Source organism: Misgurnus anguillicaudatus, chromosome 19, assembly GCF_027580225.2.
Source record: "Misgurnus anguillicaudatus chromosome 19, ASM2758022v2, whole genome shotgun sequence".
NCBI classification, from domain to species: domain Eukaryota; kingdom Metazoa; phylum Chordata; class Actinopteri; order Cypriniformes; family Cobitidae; genus Misgurnus; species Misgurnus anguillicaudatus.
The window spans coordinates 22843258-22866086 of record NC_073355.2 but is presented as its reverse complement, the minus strand read 5'-3'; the positions used below and the strand labels follow the sequence as shown (position 1 = coordinate 22866086).

The 22829-nt window shown below is 38.4% G+C and overlaps 1 protein-coding gene and 1 long non-coding RNA gene across 4 annotated transcripts; one reads left to right on the top strand and one right to left on the bottom strand.

Annotated features, from left to right (window-relative positions):
* Positions 1–330: 330 nt before the first annotated feature.
* rbbp6 (retinoblastoma binding protein 6) lies at positions 331–17799 on the top strand. Of its 3 annotated transcripts, none has more exons than XM_073857192.1 (16): positions 331–1373; positions 1857–1956; positions 2687–2723; positions 9827–9868; positions 11080–11168; positions 11250–11346; positions 11453–11592; positions 11672–11948; positions 12026–12404; positions 12506–12580; positions 12701–12760; positions 12859–12916; positions 12990–13385; positions 13648–13770; positions 13858–15720; positions 15799–17799. In XM_073857192.1, the coding sequence occupies exons 1-16, from the start codon at positions 1208–1210 to the stop codon at positions 17237–17239; spliced, it is 5343 nt and encodes a 1780-aa protein (XP_073713293.1). In that variant the 5' UTR covers positions 331–1207; the 3' UTR covers positions 17240–17799. The 3 variants fall into 3 exon arrangements, with proteins under 3 accessions (XP_073713293.1, XP_073713294.1, XP_073713292.1); XM_073857193.1 differs by having other exon boundaries at positions 11450–11592; positions 13672–13770; XM_073857191.1 differs by having other exon boundaries at positions 11450–11592.
* LOC141351047 (uncharacterized) lies at positions 6726–7484 on the bottom strand. The gene is made up of 2 exons (XR_012359192.1): positions 7345–7484; positions 6726–6884 (listed from the first exon to the last, which is right to left on the bottom strand). It is a non-coding gene; the product is annotated as an uncharacterized lncRNA (long non-coding RNA).
* Positions 17800–22829: the final 5030 nt, after the last annotated feature.

The window sequence follows — 22829 nt, the reverse complement described above, 5'->3', positions numbered from 1 at the left end:
ATTCTAGTTATTTGATAAAGGATGAAGAAGATAATTTGATAAATGATGTTAAGTACACAGATGATGGTACCCAATGAATTCCCTCATATTTTTATTCCTACTATGGAAGTCAATGGTTACAAAAGACGTGTGCATACCATCATTTATCAAAATATCTTATTTTGTGTTCATCAAAATAATAAAAAATTCATACAGGTTTAGAACAACATGAGGGTGAGGAAATGATGACAGAATTTTCATTTTTGGGTGAACTATCCCTTTAATAGATTAAAATGGTCGCACTCCATGACCTCCGGCAAATAGTACTTTGAACGCATGCGCACTTTTAGCCCCTCCCAGTAACTGGTTCATTCTTTGCCCCTGCGTTTTGTTGCGGAAACACCCTTGAATTCATGGATTAGCTTTACTATTATCGTATGTTAGTGCGAATTTTTTTTGTAGACGTCGATTGTGGTCATCTAGGTTGACGACGGAGCGACTGGATTACCACGGCAGTATTTTGATAACAAGATAAACATACTACATACTCATTTGTTTGAGCTTTTTGTAATTATTTTGCTGTAGTCTTTTGTTTTTTTTGTGTGTGTGATGGAAGCCATTTTAGGTTGGTCACACTAGCTTCTAGCCACATTGTTTCAGGCCTTGCTTCAATCTACATCGGTTTGTTTTTTGTTGAGATTTGGACTACGCTGAAGAAAATTCATTTCGGAGGAACTTCGACACGGACAATGAGGCGAAATATTTGATGGGACTCTACACGTTTGATCACTCGGACATTGTTTGAACTGTATTTCTCGATCGGAATTGGACTTCTTTAACAGCATACGGCTAAACGCCATATGCTCATGGGACATTGAAACGGCTGGGATTTCCTCGTGTCTTGCGGGAAATTTCGTGGACAATGAATCGCTTTCGTGACTAAAATTACGTGTTGCACTTGATCTCTTTGAACAGTTTATATTAAGATCGCAGTTGTTTAACTTACTTTATTCTTTAACGGGAGGCGAAATACACGACCTCTGTTTAGTGGTGACTCTTAATTAAGAATGCTTAAAATGATGAGCAAATATGGCTTTTATTCTTAAACTATTGAACTGACATTTGGTTAAATTTTCTCGCTGGGCTAACAGTTAGCCCACGCGACTGTGCACATTGTAGTTGAGTTTGGTTTTGTGTGCTGGTATCTGACCACAAGGATTGTTTAAACATGTCTTGTGTCCATTACAAGTTTTCTTCTAAACTTAACTACGACACGGTCACCTTTGATGGCCTTCACATCACGCTCAGTGATCTGAAACGCCAAATCATGGGGCGAGAAAAACTGAAGGCCGCGGACTGCGACCTGCAAATCACCAACGCGCAAACAAAAGAAGGTAAGCGGGACAACTTACTCTTATATACATTCAGATTTTTGTGAAATACTTTACGTTTCAACTTATTTTACATTTAAAGTCCGTCCATGTGTGTGTGGAAAATGAAATATTGGGTTTATTGATGTATACAATCAAAGCTAACGTTGGCTAGGAAAGCTAATCATGCTAAACGCTAAAGCCATGGCCGTCGCCATTATACTTTGTCCCTATTATGTCTTCTCTTTAAATGTGCAAGTTTGTGCTAAAATGTTATGTTGTTTTAAAATTGTGATACTAATTATTTAAGTCGACGAATTGTTTCATAATATTCAAACGTTTCAAACAGTATGTTATTGTCTGTTAGCATTGGACACTTGTTTCGAGAGGACTCCATTTTGTGTGTTTTGACTCAACACAAGGATTTACTGAGTTACCCGTGAAAGTCAAATGATTAAAAAACTGTTACATGTTTGTTGATACCGTCATTCCTGTTTTTGTTTATAGAATACACTGATGGAGGAGCCCTCATACCCAAAAACTCATCTGTTATCATTAGGCGAATCCCTATTGGAGGGGTTAAGTCGACAAGTAAAACATATGTCATGTAAGTGATCTGACATTTACTCATCTTGAACTTACTGTTAACATCTGTTTTGCAAATGTGTCCACCCTACAATTAACCATTTTTCATACATTAAAGGAATATGATAACTATGGGCTGTCAAGTTTCCAAACGCAACAGAAATGTAGTAAATGTGGTCTTCACATAACTTAAAGTTTATTCATTGGAGAATTTTCCCTGTGCCATTGCTGTCATTTTCATTCATATTTTTGTTCTCACTGGGTGTACCATGGTCTAATAAGACTTGGTACAACCAGCAGCGTTCAATGTCTTTAATGGGATAGTTCACCCAAAAATCTTTAATTTGCTCACCTTCATGTTCTGTTAAGCATGTATGGGTTTCTTCTGTTGAACACAAAATATTTTGACAAAATGATGGTAAGCATGCAGTTGACGGTACCCCTTGAATTCATTTGTAAGGAAAACAAATACTATGGATGTCTAAGTTTTGGGTGAGCTATCTGTTTAATGTTAAACATGCTGATAGTAGCTGCTTTATCAGATCTTTGTTGTTGTATGGAAGCATGTCAATAATGTTGGTTTGGTGATGGCAGGATTGTCTTTTTTTGTAAATGGTTTCTTCTAATTTTGATATGGTGTAGTAATTATTTGTATGAGAGTTACGTTTAGTCTTTTGTATTAATGTGTCAGTTTGTTTCTGTACTGTGTAGTTTTAACTGGAAATTAACCCCTCTTTTGTTTTGCTTTGCAGCGATCGATCTGAACGATCAAGTGGATCTTCAAAAGCAGTATGTAAAAACACCCTAATTTTATTGCCTCATTACACACATTTTCAGACTGCACAGCAGTTGCTTTGTCTTAAAATCATTTAGGGAAAACTTTTCATGCTCCTCAATGTTGTCTTTGAAATCTGTTTGAAGATGACAAAATGTGTTGAGCTGAATGTGTATACTGTGATTCACTACATTTGTTGCATTGAATTTCATGTTTTTATGCAATTTCCTATGTGTACAGAAGTCTGTGCGCATGCTTATACACTGTTTCACATTGAAATGAGTTTTAATACTCCTTACAAAAATGAATTCTGTTTTAGAGTGTAGTGTAAGATCCTATTGATCTAATTATTCATTATTGAACATGGCTTATGTTCAGTTTGTTTGTCCTTAAAGTGACACTTCTGTAAAAAGTTGTCTGTTTTTTGTTTTTAAATAAAAGTGCATTGTGTTATTTACTTAATTACACCTTGTATTACACAGCTTTAATGTCTGACTGCCCATGTTTACACAATTTCTAGGGTAGTTTAGAGTGGCATGGATGCATGAGTGTGCTTGAATGTATGTAAGAGAGAATGTGTGTTTGCGTGTATGAGTCTGTCATTGTATGTTTGTATATGTTTAACAAGTCCAGTGAGTCTAGCCTTGTAGTAAATGTTTACATAAAGTAGTTGCTCTAAACTGACATTTTGTTCTTGATGGGTTTAAGACATTGACTTTTTGTCATTGCTAAAAAGAACTTCGGATTGTTTTGGATTATTTGTTTATTCAAAATAAGTTCATTTTAATAGCCATACTCTATTAATCGATACAAGGCTCTTTATTATCATTCTCAATTATTAAAGTTTTAGTAGAATTATAGTTCACCCAAATTTAAGAATTCTCTCATAATTAACTTACCCATAAATCACTTTAATGGGTTAATATGTTGTCACAAGAGCTGGTGAGATTCAATGTTATCAATGAGCTGCCATTTTTTTAAATTTATCATGATTATCTGTGTCTTTCCTGGAGTATTAAATGTAAACAAAGTATTGAATCTAAACGAAGCTCAGACATTAAAAAATGTTTGCCGTGTTGTCTCCCACATGAGAAGATAACATGATGGCGTTTTAATAAAAAACTATTGGTATTCCACTGAGGAAAGGAAATCATTTGCATCAGGAATGGCATAAGGTGGAGGGAATTATGAGAGAATTTTCATGTTTGGGTGAACTACTAAAATAATATTTGATGTTATAACCCTGCTTCTTAGCCTATTTAGACATGTTACTTACTAAAAACATGCAGTAAGAGGAGGAGTTAAATTGTTGAATTCCCTGATATTGGTAGATGTCTTCATTTAATAGTTGGTTTCAGCAGCAGGAACATAAACAAAAGCTTGTGTGGCCCAAACTTTCAACAGATTCCTGCATGGAATCAATAACAACAGACAGAGTCCCTCTAGAGTAGATGATTTGTGATAACAAGCTAAATGAATAACAAATAAGTTGTCTGTGTTCAAATCATAGCTAAAGCGTATTGACCATTACGCCAAGTTAACGTTACGCTGTGTAAACTGAATGTATCCAATTTTAACTACAGATACTTAAATTTTTAACCTTGCTTCCGAATCCACACAGTGTTGATCCTTGCTCACAAAGTTTCCAAAAGATTAGGGAAGACAGTAATATTTTATTTTTCACAAGGTATTTTTCCAGAGATCAGTTTATTCACTAACCAGACCGATAAACAGTCACAGACCAGAAGTAAACGCAGGAGTGACAATTTGCGTCCATCCGATGTGTATATACTGATTCTAAGCAGTGTGGTTGCAACAACACGCAAAGATTTTCACATACCAAAACCATTGTAGAAATGTGCTTTACGCTCAACTACTGAGTTAAACCATTAGCATGAATACCATTTGACAGGTAGCGGCGTATCAGTTGCAGTTCACTTTTTGCTTGGTTAGGAATTTTATATTGTGGTGAAGACTTTTTTTTACATTTCAATATAGAAATGTCTAGAATTTATTATGAGAGGAAGGGTGATCCCAGGACTAAATGTTTTACCCTTTGGTTTAGTCTAAAGGCTGTAACTAACCAAACTGGCATCAATGAACGAGCAGACTGTTTGGACAATCACTGACATCAATGAACGAGCAGACTGTTTGGACAATCACATCATATTGCCCATGTCAGGTCCAAAAGGTTGCACTTAATGAAACAGCAAAGACTACGGCCAACTTGCATGTATAGTGGCAAGAGGAGGTATGTGTAACTTTTGGAATTTTGTGGTTTTCTGAATGGATTGTCATAATGTGATCTGATCTTCATCTAAGTCAAGGGTATTGACAAACATATTGTGTCTAAAAATTCTGATCTTTCATGTCTTTATTGAACACACTCATTCAACATTTAAAATGGCAGTAGAAAAAGTAAATGAACCCTTAGATTTAATAACTGGCATAAGGGGGAGTAAATTATGAGAGAATTTTCATGTTTGGGTGAACTACTAAAATAATATTTGATGTTATAACCCTGCTTCTTAGCCTATTTAGACATGTTACTTACTAAAAACATGCAGTAAGAGGAGTTAAATTGTTGAATTCCCTGATATTGGTAGATGTCTTCATTTTATAGTTGGTTTCAGCAGCAGGAACATAAACAAAAGCTTGTGTGGCCCAAGTTGACCCCCCTGGCAGCAATAGCCTCAACCAGCCACTTCCTGTAGTTGTGAATCAGATCTGCTCATTGTTGATGAGGAATTTTAGCCAATTCTTCCTTGCAGAACTGCTTTAGCTCTTTCATGTTCTTCAATCTTCTCACGTGTATGGCCCTCCTCAAGTCAATAGCGTCTCTATTGGGTTGAGGTCTGGGCTCTGACTTGGCCACTCCAAAAGGTGGATTTTGTTTTTCTGGAGCCATTCTGTTGTGGACTTGTTCTGGTGTTTTGGGTGGTTGTCGTGTTGTATCACCCACCTTTCAGCTGACGTACAGACATTCTCACATTATCCTGAAGAATTGTCTATACTTATATGTATATTGTATATACTTGGATATTCATCATCTCCATCTTCATATGGGGTTGTTTCTTTACCTCATTGAGTCTTTATTGTGCTCTTGGTGTCATTTTGACAGGGCGCTCACTTCTTGGTATAGTAGCAACAGTCCTTCAGCGTCTCCATTTGTAGATTGTTTGCGTAACTGAAGACTGGTGATTTTCGTAAGTCTTTGTAATAACTTCGTAAAGCTTTATGTAAAGCAACAATTCTTGATCATGGCTCCTCTGAAAGCTCTTTTTGGCGAGGCATGACTCACATAACTGTGTACTTGTTGTTTGAGGCGTTTTATCAAAGTAGCTGTAGTTTACACCTCCAAATGTGTTATATTAAAGCAACACTAAAAAGTTTTTTTTACCTTAAAATAACGTTTTCAAAAAAGTTTCAGTCGTTCATCCACTCGAAACAGGGTGAACGGCACTTTCATATTCGCTTTGCAGTCCTCTATCGTCCAAAACCGCACTAATGAAGTTTCCAACCGTCGTTCGCGGTCCTGTAATTCGTGTGAAAACTACAAAAACTTGCTTTACGGCAAACCTACAATCCAATCAGGGCCAGCTTTGCTGCAGTAGGCTAAATTATTTACGACAGTGGTAATGGACAATTCCGCTTTCAACCTGTAGGGGGAGCAAAAAGCAAAAACTTGTTAGTGTTGCTTTAACCAGACTCTAGGTGTGCTAAAACTCCAATTAGCGCTTTTGAGGTCATTAACCGAAGGGTTCACATACTTTTTTTCACAAGCACTATGATTTTTTTTGTTGTTCTCAATAAAGACATGATTGATCAGATTTGTGTTATTTTTAGAAATTTGTCAAAACTCTTGATAAAGATCAGTTCACATTTTATGACACATTTGTTCGGAGAACTATAGAATTCCAAAAGGTTCACATACTTTTTCTTGCCACTGTATGTTCCCTGCCTAGGGGAGTACAAATAACAGCAGATGGAATTAGTCTGTTTTTTGTTTTTTTAAAAACTGGAATGTTACATACTGACAAGCTCCATTTAACATTAACAGTTCTGATAGTTGGATATTTCTTAACCAATAGAAAACAGATTTTCAAGAGCTACGTTTTACCTTGCCCTATGCATAGAGTGAAAGCCAAGTCTCATGGAAGGTGTTACCAAAGTCACTTTAAAGGGGACAGAGAATGAAATACCATTTTTACCTTGTCTTTGTTGAATAATGATAGTCTACCCACATTCACAAACATACAAAAAGTGCTAGACATGCTAAACATCTGTCTCACAGAAATTCCTCTTTTAGAAATGTCAGCCAGAAAACAGCCCATCTGAAAAACTGATGCTTATGACATCACAGGCATCTAACTGCCCCTCCACTTTAAAATAATTGGCTAAATTTTTTGAGTGGCAGCAAAGTCAGCCAATCAGTAATGAGATTGCAAGTTAAGCCAGTAGGAGGAGCCAAATAGGTGCAAAACCACTTGTTTAAAATCCCCTCCCTAATTAGAGCTATCTGAGAGAGGTTTTTAGGAAGCTTCTAAGGCATTACAGACCCAAACAAAAACATTTTTGTCTACATGTCACATCACAGAACAAGGATAAATACCCCATTCAATCATCCTATGTCACCTTTAAGAAAGTCGCGCCACTTGGCAGCCATTTTTGCAATGCCTCGGGAGTTATTTCTTTCGTGCTAGACTATTTCCTTCAATGAGTAAAGATGGATATGTCTACAATTGCGTGCCAAAATCGTTAAACGAAAATATTTCCGACCAACAAATAAATAAGTTCAATTCAATCAATTACTCATCCTAATGTTGTTTTAGACCTGTATTATTTTTTTTCCGATGTCAACACAAGAAATTTTGATAAGCACACAACTGCTTTAAATCATTGACTTGGATAGTTGGATAAACACATACTATAGACGTTTTGTGATAGATGATGAATATGAAGATATTTTATTAAATATGGCAAGCATAGAGTGGATGGTTCCCATTCAATTCCATAGGATTTGTTTTTCCTACTATGGAAGTCGATGGTTTCCACCAGCTGTGTGCTTCTCATTTTTCAAAATTTCTTAAGAAAAATTCATACAGGCCTAGAACAACATGAGGGCAAGTAAACTAAAACAGAATTTTTATTTTGGGGAAAACGATCCCATTAAACCTAACATCAACTGTATCATAGCTTTTGTTTCTTAAGCTCAAATAGTATTAAAAGCACCTTTCTACAAGGTTGGCAAGTGACTAACCCAAAAGGGGTCATGTACACCAAGGCACTTTTTAAAAACGCCAGCAGCTGGCAGGTTTTGTCTGTGTTGAGCACCAGCACAATGTGTTTTTCTGCACCCAGAGTTGAAAAAAGTTCACATTTGGTTGAAACTCTGTTAGTCAATGTCACTTCTCACTCGGCCATCCAATCATAGTTGAGGAGGGGTGGGACAAATATCACAACAACCAACTGGTACATTGTTCAACGACCGATTAAAAAAGCTGAGGTATCGTGGCAACCAAAGCACTTAGCTGAAAAACATTGGCAAGCACCCGCAATCGATGTCTTGACTATTTGATGTAAAATGAGAACCTTGAAAAAAAATCTTAATAAACATAACATCACTTAACATTAGTAAAGTCCCATGGTTTGTGGCTTACTGCTTAAAGCAGGGGTTTTCAAACTGGGGTCTGGGGTCCCCCAAAAATTTCAGAGAAAAAAAATTGTTCATTTGTGTATTTTTCTCATTTCTTGCTACATATTCCAGAATAATTTCTATTTGCTTTGTATCTTTCTGTGTTTTTCTTACGAGTCTCCATTATCTGACTAGCGTTCGTAAGACAGAATTCTTTGTAAAGCTGCTATGAAACCAGATTTATTGTCAGTTGCTGCAGAAAATGTTTGTCTTCAGGTTTTTACATCTGGCTGTATAGCCAATTATATTTGTCATACATAATATGTAAATTGTTATGTTAGGAAGTGGGTCCCTTAAAAAAAAGTTAATCACATTTGGGGGTCCTTGCATCATAAGTTTGAAAACCCCTGTCTTAAAGTACATATTTAGGTGATGTTTTCAATAAAAACAGCACCACATGTTTTTTGGTCTTCACTTTAGCTTAATATTTTTCTTGTTTGTCATACCAATTTTCTTTTTAAAGAGCAATATTTTGTTCTAAGGGTTTCGGCCTAGATATTGGTCAGACAACCTAAGTGAATACTAAAACATTTTATAATTACAGATTGCTTTTATTGTACCTCATAACTTAATTGTCAAGTGACCTTGTTATATTTATTATACAAATATTTTTAATACTTTTGTTCCCCTTATTTGTTTGGAACATAACATTGTACTACTAATAATAATAATAATGCACTATAAAAATGTGCCTAAATGCATATTTGACTCTTTAGACTATGTACTTTTTCAAATTTTCTTGTGTCATTTCTATTTGAAACGAAGCTGCTGGGTGCTTCATTATTTTACAGATACACACATACTATTTGTGTTTTTGTTTGTTTGTAAAAGTACTTGAGCTTTTCTCATGAATGTGTAATGTTAACACTGAATCTACCCAGAGAAGCAGACTATAGTCTGGCACATGATGTAGAACAGTACAAGCAATTCAAGTGTCAAATATTTGAATTTTCTAAATGCCCTGTTGTACACTGTTACATTTTTATATGAACATTTTTTATGACTTACTGCAAGGTTGACAATAAAATACACTGTTCAATTCCTTGACATCTTTGAGACCCTTTGTGTTTACTTTTCATAGGGTTTCTAATTCATTAATTACATTTTTCACTGGAAAACATTAAAGTCATTAATTTACTGCAGTTATTAGCTTACTGTAATTGTTCCAAACTATGTTGGTGTGACACTGACTCAAGTAAAAAGTTAAATTTATGTTCCTAATTTAAAACAAATATTTAATTTTTTAAATCTAAATGGCTTTTACATTTCAGGTACAACCAAAGAATTATTGTGCATATGCTAGTTGTTATGTTTAATGTTGTGATGTTTAATTTAAAGACTTTATCTCCTTTGGGCATGGAGGTGTGTGTTGTCGTAGTGGTGAACTCCTCTTTGTTTTAATGTTTTGTTTTTTAACAACAGATTGATGAATCTTCATCCATTTCACTGGCCCTGCTTTCAAAGGTACTTTCATTTGTGAATCCTTAATGCACTCCATTCTGTGTCTAACTTGTATAAGTGTTTGGTTTTGGCAAGTCGTAGTGTAGGTACTCAAATGTATTTTATGTCAAATATGCATGGTTTGTCACATCCAGTTTTATCAGTTGTTATATATGCACACAGTGTATAGTACAGGTTGTGTATTGCTCAAAGTACACATTTTATGCTTTTTTTGTTGTTTAACCTAGCAAAAATTGCTATGATAGCATTTTGTGTGATTGATGCATAGCAGTATGTCTGTAATTATTTTTTAGATGATCACCATATGTTTATAGGATGTATTTGTATAGTCTTAATGTTTTTGATTATTTGTATAAGTTTTAATAATTGTTTGAAAGCCTGGTCCTGTAATAAGTGTGCTCGGTGCCTTTATCAGTGTTGAGGGGAGTGTTGTGCATGTCCCTTACCCATATTTAAATCACATTTCTTTTTGAAACATTGAAGCACTTTGAAACGAAGTTTGCCTATATAAATTTTTTTTAATTGAGGACTAAAGCCTGTGGATCGCCCTGGACATTTTTTCTACACCACCTTTTTTTATTGCAACACCTCATCAAGATTCATTTTTCACTTTTATGGACTCTCTTTGCCACCAGATGGAAGTTATCTTTACTCTGGACTTTTGCACATCACCTGCAAAATTATTTTTATATTTATCTTTTTTCCTGTAATGTCACAGTTTAGTATATCAATAATATACTTTAACATTATGTTGGTGTAGTTGGACATTTGATTTAAAAGGTACAGAAAATCATATCTTTAGTTACTGTGTATATGTAAAAAGCATGACAGCAGTATGTAAGTGCACTCATATTGTTTATTTTACTCGTGACAAAAATTAATGCATTCCAATAAAACGAAGCAAATGGGGAAAAGTCCATTAGACCATGACAAGTGCTTGGTTGAGATTGTTTGTTTGCTTAATGCCTTACATGCGACTCATTTTTTTATTTTATTTAGTTTTCCCTTTCTGCTCTCTAGCTAAGGCTATTACTCTTTTGTCTTGAAGTCATTTCAAGGCCTGTTCATCATGCATCATAAATACAAAGAATAAAAAAATGGGTCTCACACTGATAGAGGCGAGCAGCATCTTCTTTCAGGACCAAGGTTACAAAGTATCTCTGCGCATGTCGACATTAATGCCATGTGTGAAAACATTGTTGCCTATTAAACAGACAGCCAATCTTGCTGAAACAAATGCGTCCGAGGAAGACAAAATTAGAGCAATGATGTCTCAGTCCAACCATGAATATGATCCCATCCAGTAAGTATGCTATGCAAGGCATTGACGGTATTTGATAAATGACCCCCACATCAATTGTTAACACGAATCTGTATTTATCAGTTACACAAAAAAGCTTGTGGGTCCACCCCCACCAAACTACACGTGCTTTCGCTGTGGAAAAACCGGACATTATATCAGAAACTGTCCAACGAATGGGGTAATTGGGCTTTTGTTACTATAACTGCTTCAAGCGTTGCGTGTACTAGTACGCCTCTTTGGTCTGAGGAGAAATGTAACCTTGGATATTATCCGTGCGTTAGCAGGATCGAAGTTTCGAAGCTCCTCAACGGATTAAGAAAAGCACAGGAATTCCTCGCAGTTTCATGGTGGAGGTAGATGATCCTAACAGAAAGGGAGTCATGCTGACCAACAGTGGAATGTATGCCATTCCCACCATTGATGCGTAAGTGTAGTTGGCTCTGATACAAGTTGTGTTTGGTAGAGATGAATGTCTGTTTTTTTAACATGTCTTATGTGTTTAGTGAGGCGTATGCTATTGGGAAGAAAGAGAAACCGCCCTTCTTGCCCCAGAATCAGTCTTCGTCCTCCGAGGAAGAAGATCCAGTGCCTGATGAGCTGCTGTGTCTGATCTGCAAAGATCTTATGACTGATGCTGTTGTTATTCCCTGCTGTGGAAATAGCTACTGTGATGAGTGTATTCGCACGTGTTTGCTGGAGTCTGAAGAACATGATTGCCCCACTTGCAAACAATCAGATGTTTCTCCTGATGCTTTGATTGCAAACAAGTTTTTGCGCCAAGTAAGTTAAATGATTCTGTTGTTTATTTGTTGTTCATTAGCAGACTCTCCTGTCTAACCTATTGTTTTTATTTGCAGGCAGTAAATAATTTTAGGAATGAAACTGGATACACCAAAAGGATTCGCAAAGCCGCACATGCAGCTGCAACAGGATCCCAGACACAGGCTCCTGTGCAGCGACCGCCATTGAAATTGGCCTCCTCACGCCAACAGGACCCTCTTATGGCCAATGTTCAGAGCTCAACACCTTCCAGCACCCCTCCTCAAAGCATGCCAGCTGCCTTGTCTCCTTCTCCTCCTCCTCCCTCTCTCCCGTCCTCCAGTACACCACCACCACCACCTATCAGCACCTCCACTGTACAGAGTAGCACTGCACCTGCAGTTTCAGACCACAGCCCTACGGTGGACTCTCCTCCGCACTCTACCAAGCAAGATGACCCGCCATTGGCCAGGGAATTTTCTAGCATTACATATTGTGTAGGGTATGAGTGACTTGACTCAGTTTGTCCTTTACTGTTGTTCCCCCAATTTTGAGAATTTTGTTTGTTCACAGGGAATCTGAGGTCCCCACATCTTCTGCTGTGCCTTCATCTGAAAGCCCTGTGGCGACAGCTACTGCCGTTTCAAAAGGATTGACTTTTTATAGTACTTCTACATAGTGAATATATAAACTTGAGGAAGTGAAATTATTCTATAGATGCCTTTGTTTTTAAAAAGCTCAATTCTTATGCACGTATTTGTGTGCCTAGGGATACCATGTACCTGTTATTGGGCAGCCCAATATGCCACAGCACGTCATGCACAACAGATCAGGTAATATAATTTAATTTTAATTTCTCTAGATTTTAACCCTATATCCTTATGTGATCTGTTACCATATTAAATATTAAAAATTAATCATTATCTTTTAGGAGGACAGCCCAGGCCTAGTGGACAAAGGCCAACTGGGAACCGTCCTACGTGGGATCCGTAAGTGTCTAAACGTTTAGTCTTTTTAAGTTTCACTCTGATGAAAATAGATTCGTAACTCCAGCTTTTCCAGTCATGACAGGTCCACAAGTAGAGGGAGAGGTCCTAGTGAGCGACCACCAAGAACACAACCACCTCCTCCTCCAATGCAAAATCTTCCTCCTGTGCAGTGTACAGGAGCTCCAATGTACATGCCTCCTGCTCTTTTTCCACCTCCTCCACACCCCATGCCTCAGCCACCTGGTGTGATTCCTCCGCAGTATCCTATGCATTTTCCTCCAGGACAGCAACCTCCTCCTCCTTACAACCTACCGCCACCGGTTTTTCCACCAGTCCCACCTAATGTTCAGGCTCCTTGGGGGCCTCCTGGGACTCAACCACCTATTCCCAACCCAATCCCCACTATGCCAGCAGAACCTTTCCTGTCCAAGGAAGAATTCTACAGACAGCAGCGCAGACTAAAGGAAGAGTGAGTAGAGTTCGATTTTTAGCTGGGGAATTTCATGTAAATAAATGTTCAGGATATTTGGCATGTATGGTGATTTTGATATGCCACTATTCATTGATTTGTGTCTTTGTAGAGGTATCTTGATGTATTGTAGGGACTATAACTATTGTTATTCTCTTTTCCACGCCTCATCCCTATAACTGTGTCTGGTAGTGATTTTCCAACTTGAAATGATGAAGATTTAACTGTGAAGTTTTATTTCCTTTCTATTTTTGATAAATAGTTCCCAATGTCGATTCGTTACCAGGGAGAAGAAATCTAAGCTTGATGAATTTACCAATGACTTTGCCAAAGAGCTGTTGGAGTATAGAAAGATCCAAAAGGAGAGAAGGCGATCCTTTTCTAGGTAAGGAAAAATGACAAGTTCACCACCAATCTGTCATTTTTGATTGAAAAGATAATTTGTTAAAGTTGTTACATTTCCCTTTTCTAGATCAAAATCTCCTTACAGGGACTCCACATACAGCGGCTCATCGTATTCCTATTCAAAATCTCGCTCTAGGTCTAGATCACCACGCTCATATTCTCGATCATTATCCCGCTCACGTTCTAGATCCCGCTCACGTTCCAGGTCACGCTCCTTTTCACGTTCACCATACTCCCGCAGAGGCCGAGGTCGGAGTCGCAGCTTTCGATCTAGGTCACGAAGTCCAGCGTACCATCGCTCTCGGAGCCGATCACCATCATATAGGGCTCGAGATGTGAGCGGAGCGGCCGGTGGAATTTATCGTTCACGCTCCAGGACACCTCCATTTAAGAACCAAAGTCCTGGCAAGAAAGTTCCACCTACTGCTCCGATGGAGAGCGAGCGCAAGTACAATAGCAGATACAGAGAGCTTCCTCCTTATGACGCTAAGGCTTACTATGGACGAAATGTAGATCATAGCGATCCCTACGAGAGAGAGCGCTACCGAGAGTGGGAAAGAGAGTACAGGGAGTGGTACGACAAATACCTCAAGAGCTACGACAACCCACCTCCAGGTGGTCAGCTTCGAGGCCGTGGCAGTAGAGATCCTTATAGCCCTGAACGTTATCCTCCTCCTCGACCAAGAGAAAACTCCCCTTATGGCAGGGGGGGACGTCGAGAGGATTACCCACCTCCACCTCAGAGCCGCGGTGGCCCTCCGAGAGGCCGCGGTCCCATGACGTACCAAGAAAAGTGCACTGAGAAGTATACCCACATCCATGTCAACACTACTGGACCTAGCAGAGGGCTTAAAGAATCTTCTAAACCTCTTAAGGAGCGAGAGGCCAGTGGCAGCACTGGCACGGAGTCCAAGTCTCTGAAACACAAGAAACATCGCAAGAAAAAGAGAGATGACGGTGACCTCTTCAGCCACTCTGACTCTATGGATGACACCAGGAAAGATGATCGCAAAGGAGACTCCATGCTTATGAATTCAAACCGGGATGATGCCACACCGGTCAGGGATGAGCCCATGGATAGCACAGCTGTACCCTACAAGAGCACCCCTGAAAAAGACAAGAAAGAGAAGACTAAAAGCAAGACTGACAAAGCTAAACGCAAGTCTGAGAGCAGTGGACAGAAAAAGGAAATAACAGGAAAGGTGGTAAAGCCGGTTAAAGAAAAAGAGGCGGATGCCCCACGAGAGAAGGTGGCTCCCCCTGAACCGGCCATTAAGAGGGTAAAAGACGAACCATCCCACAAACCTGAAGCAAGCAAATCTCAAACCATTGAGTCTAAACTCATGCTCCCTCGTAAGCTAATGCAGTCCAGGCCCATCAAACACCATCAAGAGCCGAAACCCGTCAAAGAGGATCCTAAGAACAAAAAAGAATCGGCAAAAGATTCTGCAAAGCAAGACAAGGTTACCATCAAAGATGTAAAGGTGAAGAAAGAGCCAGAGAAGACTGTGAAACCAGAGGAAAAAATGCTCACCAAGGCAGTTGATAGTAAACCAGATAGAAAAAAACGGAAAGATGAAAAGACATCCCTGAAAGACCTCGACGCTCCTCCAGTAAAAGTACCTAAAATGGAAGTTGTCAATGTAGCCAAAAGCTCACCGAAATCTAAACCTAAGCCGGAGAGCGAAAGGCCGGCCGAGAAGGAGAAACCTGCTATTCCTTCCCTGTTGGATATTAAGCCAGAACCTGTGAGAAAGATTAAAATTAACAGAGAAATTGGCAAAAGGATATCTAGCATAGATCGGCCTGTTTCAGGAGACGACTCCGCTCATGTCCCGTCAAAGGGCAGGTTAGAAAAGCCAAGGGGAAAATTGAGAAGGAAGGTACATGTTTCTGATGGCTCAGGATCTGTACTTGTTGATTACACCAGGTAAGATGATTTTATTTTCTTAATTTGATACAAAAGTCTGTACCATCATCTTACTCATGTTTTTTTTGTCTTGGACAGCACCAGCTCCACAGGTGGAAGCCCTATCAGAAAGCATGAGGAGAAGCTTGATCTAAAGAAGACTGTGGTGAAGACACTAGAAGAGTACACCAATGACAGCTCCACCCCTGCTGAGGATGAAATTGTCATGATTAAAGTGCCCCGCTCCAAATGGGAAAAAGAAGACTATGAATCTGAGGAAGATGACTCGAAGGGCAACATTAAAACTGCCAGTGTCAACACATCCAGCCCTGCGCCCGTGGATGAGAACACTGTTGCCAAATCAACGGACAAGGAGTCTCCCGATGCTGACAAACCTCCATCTGCCCCTAAAGACGCTCCGGTAGATGTCAAACCTGCCAAGGAGTCCACGTCAACTGATAAGGAGAGGGATACTGACAAAGAGAAGGACAAAGAGAGAGAGCGAGACAGGGGGAAAGAAAGCGATGGCAGGGCTGCTGAACGTGAAGTGACTGATAAAAGGAAACCTAACCAGGAGAGAGAACGGGCACGGGAGAGAGGCAGCGAGCACGGAGGCGAGCGGAGCTCATCTCATTCCTCCAGAGACAGACCGGCTGACAGGCCTGAACCGAGAAAACCAGCCAGTAGGGAGACAACAACAGGTGTCACCAACAGAAAACCAGACCACAGAGAAGATTTAAGAGACCACTTGGGAACCAGATCGAAAGATGATAAAGAACCTATCAGAAGGAGAGTTTCACCCTCCCCACCCTCAAGGGTTAAGGACTCGCATGCAGATTCTGGAAAGAAAGATAATGATGTTTCTCATGAGTCACGAAGTCCAATCAGGGAAAAGAAAACTTCATCGCAAAGTCTCTCAGAGCCTAAAAAAACCGAGACAGAGGACCACAAAGCAGACTCTTCGTTAAATAAGGAGAGCCAGAGCTCCAGGCATTCTGATGTGCGTCCCACAAAAGACAAAGAGCACAGGACTCCTCACAGAGCTTTGACTCCAGAGCCTAGGGCAGATGGAGAGAAAGCTCCATCACACGGCGACCACATCAAAGTGCCATCCGCTCGCACCACTCGGCTCGCCTCGGATTTAACGCGGGAAACAGACGAGGCCGCGTTCGTTCCAGACTACAGCGAAAGTGAGAGCGAACCCTCAGACATGGAGGGTAAAACGGAACTAAGGGGGCGAGAGAGGGACAGTAGTGCCAGCCCAAGCCCCTCTGGTAGCCCCGAACATAACAGCAGCCCCAGCTCTCCAGGCAGTCAGGATAGCAAAAAGAAGAAAAAGGACAAAAAGGAGAAGAAAAAACACAAGAAGCACAAAAAACACAAAAAGCATAAGAAACACACGAGTAATGAATCTGAGACTGAGCTCAAAGGACAGAAACACAAACATAAGAAAAAGAAGTCAAAAAAGAGTAAAGACAAAGATAAAGATGAGAAGGATAAGGAAGAGAGCGAGGAGCAGAGGGCTAAAGTATCAGTTTAATTCGTTCCTGGTGAAATCTCTTTGACTTGAGAAACATGCAAATATTGTTCAGAGGTTATCTTGAGTACTGTTCAGATTTCATTCTCTTCGCTTCATCGGTTAAAGCTTTTTTGTTTAACCACACTAACCTTCTGCCACCAATGTAAGAGGAGTTAGCTACTTGAAAGATTGAATGACGGTTGAGTTTTTTTGGGTTCTGAACTTGCAGTAATGTTTTGTTTATAATTTAAATAATCCTTGCAGACTCTCGTTACATCATGGTTTTGTATAAAGGCCATTGTAGAGGAAGCACTTTAAAATGTGAATGTGTTTGCAAAAAGCCCTTTTGTACCTCATCTCTTGTATGTTTAAGTTGGAGAGAAACATCAGTATAATATAGTATAATGAGAGCATTGTCCAGGATTTGCGGGACATAGTGATTGCAAAATGTTTTGCACTGTGAATATTGTACTCTTAAGTTTCATTTTATTCTTCAATTTCACAAGAGTAATTTAAATTGTCTGCTGAAATGAAATTCCATATGTTTTGAGGCTAATAAATTTTTTCAGCAAATATAAAAAGTATTGTCTCTCAGTGGTATTACTTTGCCTCTTTTTGTAATAAAGATTTTACTGCGCAAACCTCTTTGCCACGTTAGAAAAGGCAAGGCGAGTTTATTTGTATAGCACATTTCATAAACACAGGTCATTCAAAGTGCTTTACATAGAAATGAGAAAAAATATGTAAAAAAAAAAAATAAGAGACACACACATCACAATAAAACAAAGAAATGTGAGAATTTAAAATGACAAAATAAAGTTAATGTGATTTAAATAAAAAATGTGTGAAGAAAAATAAAGACGTCTGCACACTTAAATCCTTTAGCAGCAGGTTTTAATAACCTCAATAAAAATGTGTGAAAACAATAAATGGGAGTAAAAGTGACTTGAATTAAAAGCAGCTACGATGTTTATATCTTATGTCTGTATAGATTTACAAATGAAATTTTCGTTGCAAAACGAGATAACTCAGTTTTTAACATTTTTCTCAAAACATGTTTATTATTATGTTATCATGTTATTAATTTGTTTTATGGTGCTACTTAGCTGTATTTTTTAAGTTATGAAAGTTTAAATCAAAACAAACGAAATGCAGTGTGTATGACACAGCTGCGAATAAGTTTTTAAACACCTGAGAAAGTCAATGTTCATTTTTGGTACAGTAGCCTTTGTTTGCAATTACATTACAAATTTCCTGTAGTTTTTCACCAGGTTTGCACACTGCAGGAGGGATTTTGGCCCACTCGTCCACACAAATCTTCTCTAGATCAGTCAGGTTTCTGGCTTGTCACTGAGAAACAGAGTTTGAGCTCCCTCCAAAGATTCTCTCTTGGGTTTAGGTCTGGAGACTGGCTAGGCCACACTAGAACCTTGATATGCTTTTTACAGAGCCACTCCTTGGTTATTCTGGCTGTGTTCTTCGGTCATTGTCATGTTGGAAGACCCAACCTCGACCCATCTTCAATGCGCTAACTGAGGGAAGGAGGTTGTTCCCCCAAAATTCGCAATACATGGCCTCTTTCCTTAATACAGTGCAGTCGCCCTGTCCCATGTGCAGAAAAACACCCCCAAAGCATGATCCTACCACCCCCCTGTTTCACAGTAGGGATGGTGTTCTTGGGATGGTACTCATCATTCTTCTTCCTCCAAACACGTTTAGTGGAATTATGACCAAAAAGTTCTATTTTGGTCTCATCTGACAACATGACTTTCTCCCATGACTTCTCTGGATCATCCAAATGGTCATTTGCAAGTTTAAGACGGGCCTGGACATGTGCTGGTTTAAGTAGGGGAACCTTCCATGCCATGCATGATTTCAAACAATGACGTCTTAGTGTATTACCAACAGTAACCTTGGAAACGGTGGTCTCATGCTCTTTTCAGGTCATTGACCAGCTTCTCCCGTGTAGTTCTGGGCTGATTTCTCACCTTTCTTAGGATCATTGAGACCCCACAAGGTGAGATCTTGCATGGAGCCCCAGTCTGAGGGAGATTGACAGTCATGTTTAGCTTCTTTCATTTTCTAATGATTCCAACAGAGGACCTTTTTTCACCAAGCTGCTTGGCAATTTCCCCGTAGCCCTTTCCAGCCTTGTGGAGGTGTACAATTTTGTCTCTAGTGTATTTGGACAGCTCTTTGGTCTTGGCCATGTTAGTAGTTGGATTCTTACTGATTGTATGGGGTGGACAGGTGTCTTTAGGCAGCTAACAGGTGCATCTAATTTAGGATAATAAATGTATTGGAGGTGGACATTTTAAAGGCAGACTAACAGGTCTTTGAGGGTCAGAATTCTAGCACATAGACAGGCGTTCAAATACTTATTTGCAGCTGTATCAAACAAATAAATAGTTTTTGTGATTCAGGATTTTTTTTAGATTACGTCTCTTACAGTGGACATGCACCTACAATGACTATTTCAGACCCCTACATGATTTCTAAGTGGGAGAACTTGCAAAATAGCAGGATTTTCACATACTTATTTTCCTCACTGTATCATAATAAATTATCTATATGGTATTTTGAGCTAAATGTTCACATATGTACTCTGGGGACACCAAAGATTTATTTGACATCTTAAAAAAATCTTGTGAAATTTCCCTTTTAAATAATTGTGTTTTTAATGGCATTAGATAGTGTCCTGTTTTTAAAGTTCCAAAAAAGTAAATTCATCCATCAAAAACTAATCCATACAGTTATTAAATGCTCTGAGGTAAAACAAATAAATATAAAGGTGAAAAGAGCCGATATATTTAATATAACTCGTGTGTTCAGCTGAAAGAAGAAAGTCATATACAGGTGTGTAAAGCATGGGCCAATTTTTTAGGTGAACTATTCCTTTAAGCCTTGTTTGTGAAACCTAGCCTTCAAGTTTTAACCACAAGAGGGCATACACGCTTTCTGACTCAAATAGGCAACAACACAGTTACATGTCATTTAAATACTAGAATGCAGTATTTAAATTTTGTATACGTTGTTGTACTACAGTGCACATACATTTTTAAAAGACAATTTGCTTTGTTCAGAAATTAAAAGTAAAAGGCAAACAACATGCTGACTGGACGTGCGTACAAACCAGTACAGAATGATGGATTTTGGAGCACCTATATGTTTGGCTGGTCGAATACTTAAATCATTCAACCTAGGACAGTAATTCTCCCTTTTATGTATGTATTTTTTAAATACCACATTAATTGTTTTACTTAAACATCACACACACGTAAGCTGGAGCATGTGCTGTTTTAGTGCAACAAATTACTATGAAATAGTTTTTGTAAATAAAACTGAATTGTGGAATAATGTGCCCCCTCTTCGACTTTTTTTTTATCTTTGAACGAATATTTAATTGATCATTAAAATGTCCACACTCTTAATAGTCTGACAGTACATTATTTTAACCCCAACAGATACAGGAGGCTATACATAAACAGAGCACTTATTTTGCAAATATTTTGTTTGTTAATTGACGAATGACTCAAATGAAAATTTAAGAAATTCAAACTATTTGCAAATTGATTCATTTGTATTTCCAGGAAAGTACATAATTATGACTTTTCCATACATTTACATTTCCAGACCTAATAATCAAAATATCTGTTCAGTGTACTTAACCCTAATACAGTCAACGTGCACATACTTTATACCATCTTACAGTACAGTGGTAATTAAATCTCAGAAAATTCAAAGTTTTGGAATATTTTATGTCATTAATTTTCTTTGGGGGGGGCACGTAGGGATGCACTGTATACAAGGGGGGGCCGCACACGGAAAAGGTTTGAGAATCACTGTTATCGTAGACATGAGATGTTTTCACCAAGTCCTGTTATCATTTCTGATAACATGGTGGCAGAATATGTATATATTTATCTTGTGGAAAAAAAGAAAAAAAATATATATATATATATATATATAAAATCTGAGTCTTGTCTTAAGATGCTGAAATAGAAGGTCAAACATTGTTTGTGCTGTCATTTATAGCACATTTTGAAGTGCCTTTGTGTTTATAACTTTGAGGGGTGGTTTCCCAGATGGGGTTTAGATTAATCCAGGACTACACTGAAAAAAATGATTCATTGAATTTGATAAACTTTTTTGGGGTGGGTGTTTGCAATCAATTTGTTTGAGCTAAATTTAAACAAAAGTTGTATATTTTATTTTACGTTACTAATCTTTTTTGTTTAAATGTAGCTTAAATAAATTGATTGCAACCACTTACCTTAAAATAATTGATTAAATTCAATGAATCTAAGGCCTATAGGCCTTAGTTATACTGGGACATATAGAGTAAGTTGTTTTTACAAACAAACCTCACAAAAAACATTACTGGTGTGCATCTTAAAGGTGTTTATTAATTAAAACAGCTCAAAGTCTTTTTTAAACCTGTCCAGGAAACCATCCCAAAAATCTGTCTATTCTTTACATCTGTTGGAAAACTTAATGTACCTAAACTGCTCATTCATAATTCAGAATGCAATTGCAATAGACATATGTTTTAAATAAGTGCAAATGAAATAAAAAGTGACGTGAAAAGATTTTTCCTAAACTTAAGCTTGTTTAAGGGTTAAAACAATGCCTGCCATGCACAGCCACCGGCAAAAAGTTTCATGAATCATGAGTTTACTTTTACATAACTTTACATAGCCTATTTAAACTGGGTGTTGTCCTTTACTACATATTATATTTGCATATTAGATTTACATATAATGTAGACACATCACACTTGTAGGGTCGCAACACTTAACTATCGTGCCTGCGCTACTGCACTTCACTGGAGAAATGAAGGCATCAATCTGTCTCCTTACTGTCCTCTGTGGACTGACAACAGCTTTGATTAGAGATCATGTCTATGTGAACATCTCAATGACGTGGACTGAGGCTCAGACTTACTGCAGACAATATCACAAAGACCTGTCAACCGTCCAAAGCGATGGAGAACAACAGATACTTATAGGGCTACAAGGGGAAAACATGTCACTAAGTTGGTTCGGCCTGTACAGGGAGATGAAAAACTCTGGGAACTTTTTGTGGTCCGGTGGTGAATCCGTCTCATTTTTCAAATGGGAAAGCGGTCAGCCAAATAATAATATGGGAATTCAAGACTGTGTAAGCACAACCAACGTGTGGAATGATAAAGAGTGTAATAACATGTATCCTTTTTACTGCCACAATAACTTCATTCTTATTCAAGAGAAGATGACATGGGAGGAAGCTTTAGAGTACTGCAGGCTTCACCAGACTGATCTGGCCTGCTTGACGTCTGAAAAACAACTGGATTTAATAAAAATTGAGACAGTGGATTCCCAGACCGACAGCATGTGGACAGGCCTGCGCTTCATGGGTCTAGAATGGTTCTGGGTGAATGGAGAACCTTTGGGGAATCTCGTTACGCTTCCAGCATGCCCTGTTCAACTCAATCGTTGTGGAGCCCGCAACATAAAAACGGACACCTGGGAGAACAGAGACTGTGGAGAGAAGCTTAACTTTCTCTGCAACTAAAAAGTTAATGCAACAAAACACAATAAGATAAATGATAGCTCAAAATATTATTTCTGTT

What these genes read in the sequence shown, in the direction of transcription:
- rbbp6 (XM_073857191.1), top strand. Translation starts at nt 1,208, where the DNA reads ATGTCTTGTGTCCATTACAAGTTTTCTTCTAAACTTAACTACGACACG. An exon ending in CACTGGCCCTGCTTTCAAAG is followed by an intron (nt 9,869 to 11,079) that starts GTACTTTCATTT and finishes CCTATTAAACAG; the next exon opens with ACAGCCAATCTTGCTGAAAC. An exon ending in CCCGCCATTGGCCAGGGAAT is followed by an intron (nt 12,405 to 12,505) that starts TTTCTAGCATTA and finishes TTCACAGGGAAT; the next exon opens with CTGAGGTCCCCACATCTTCT.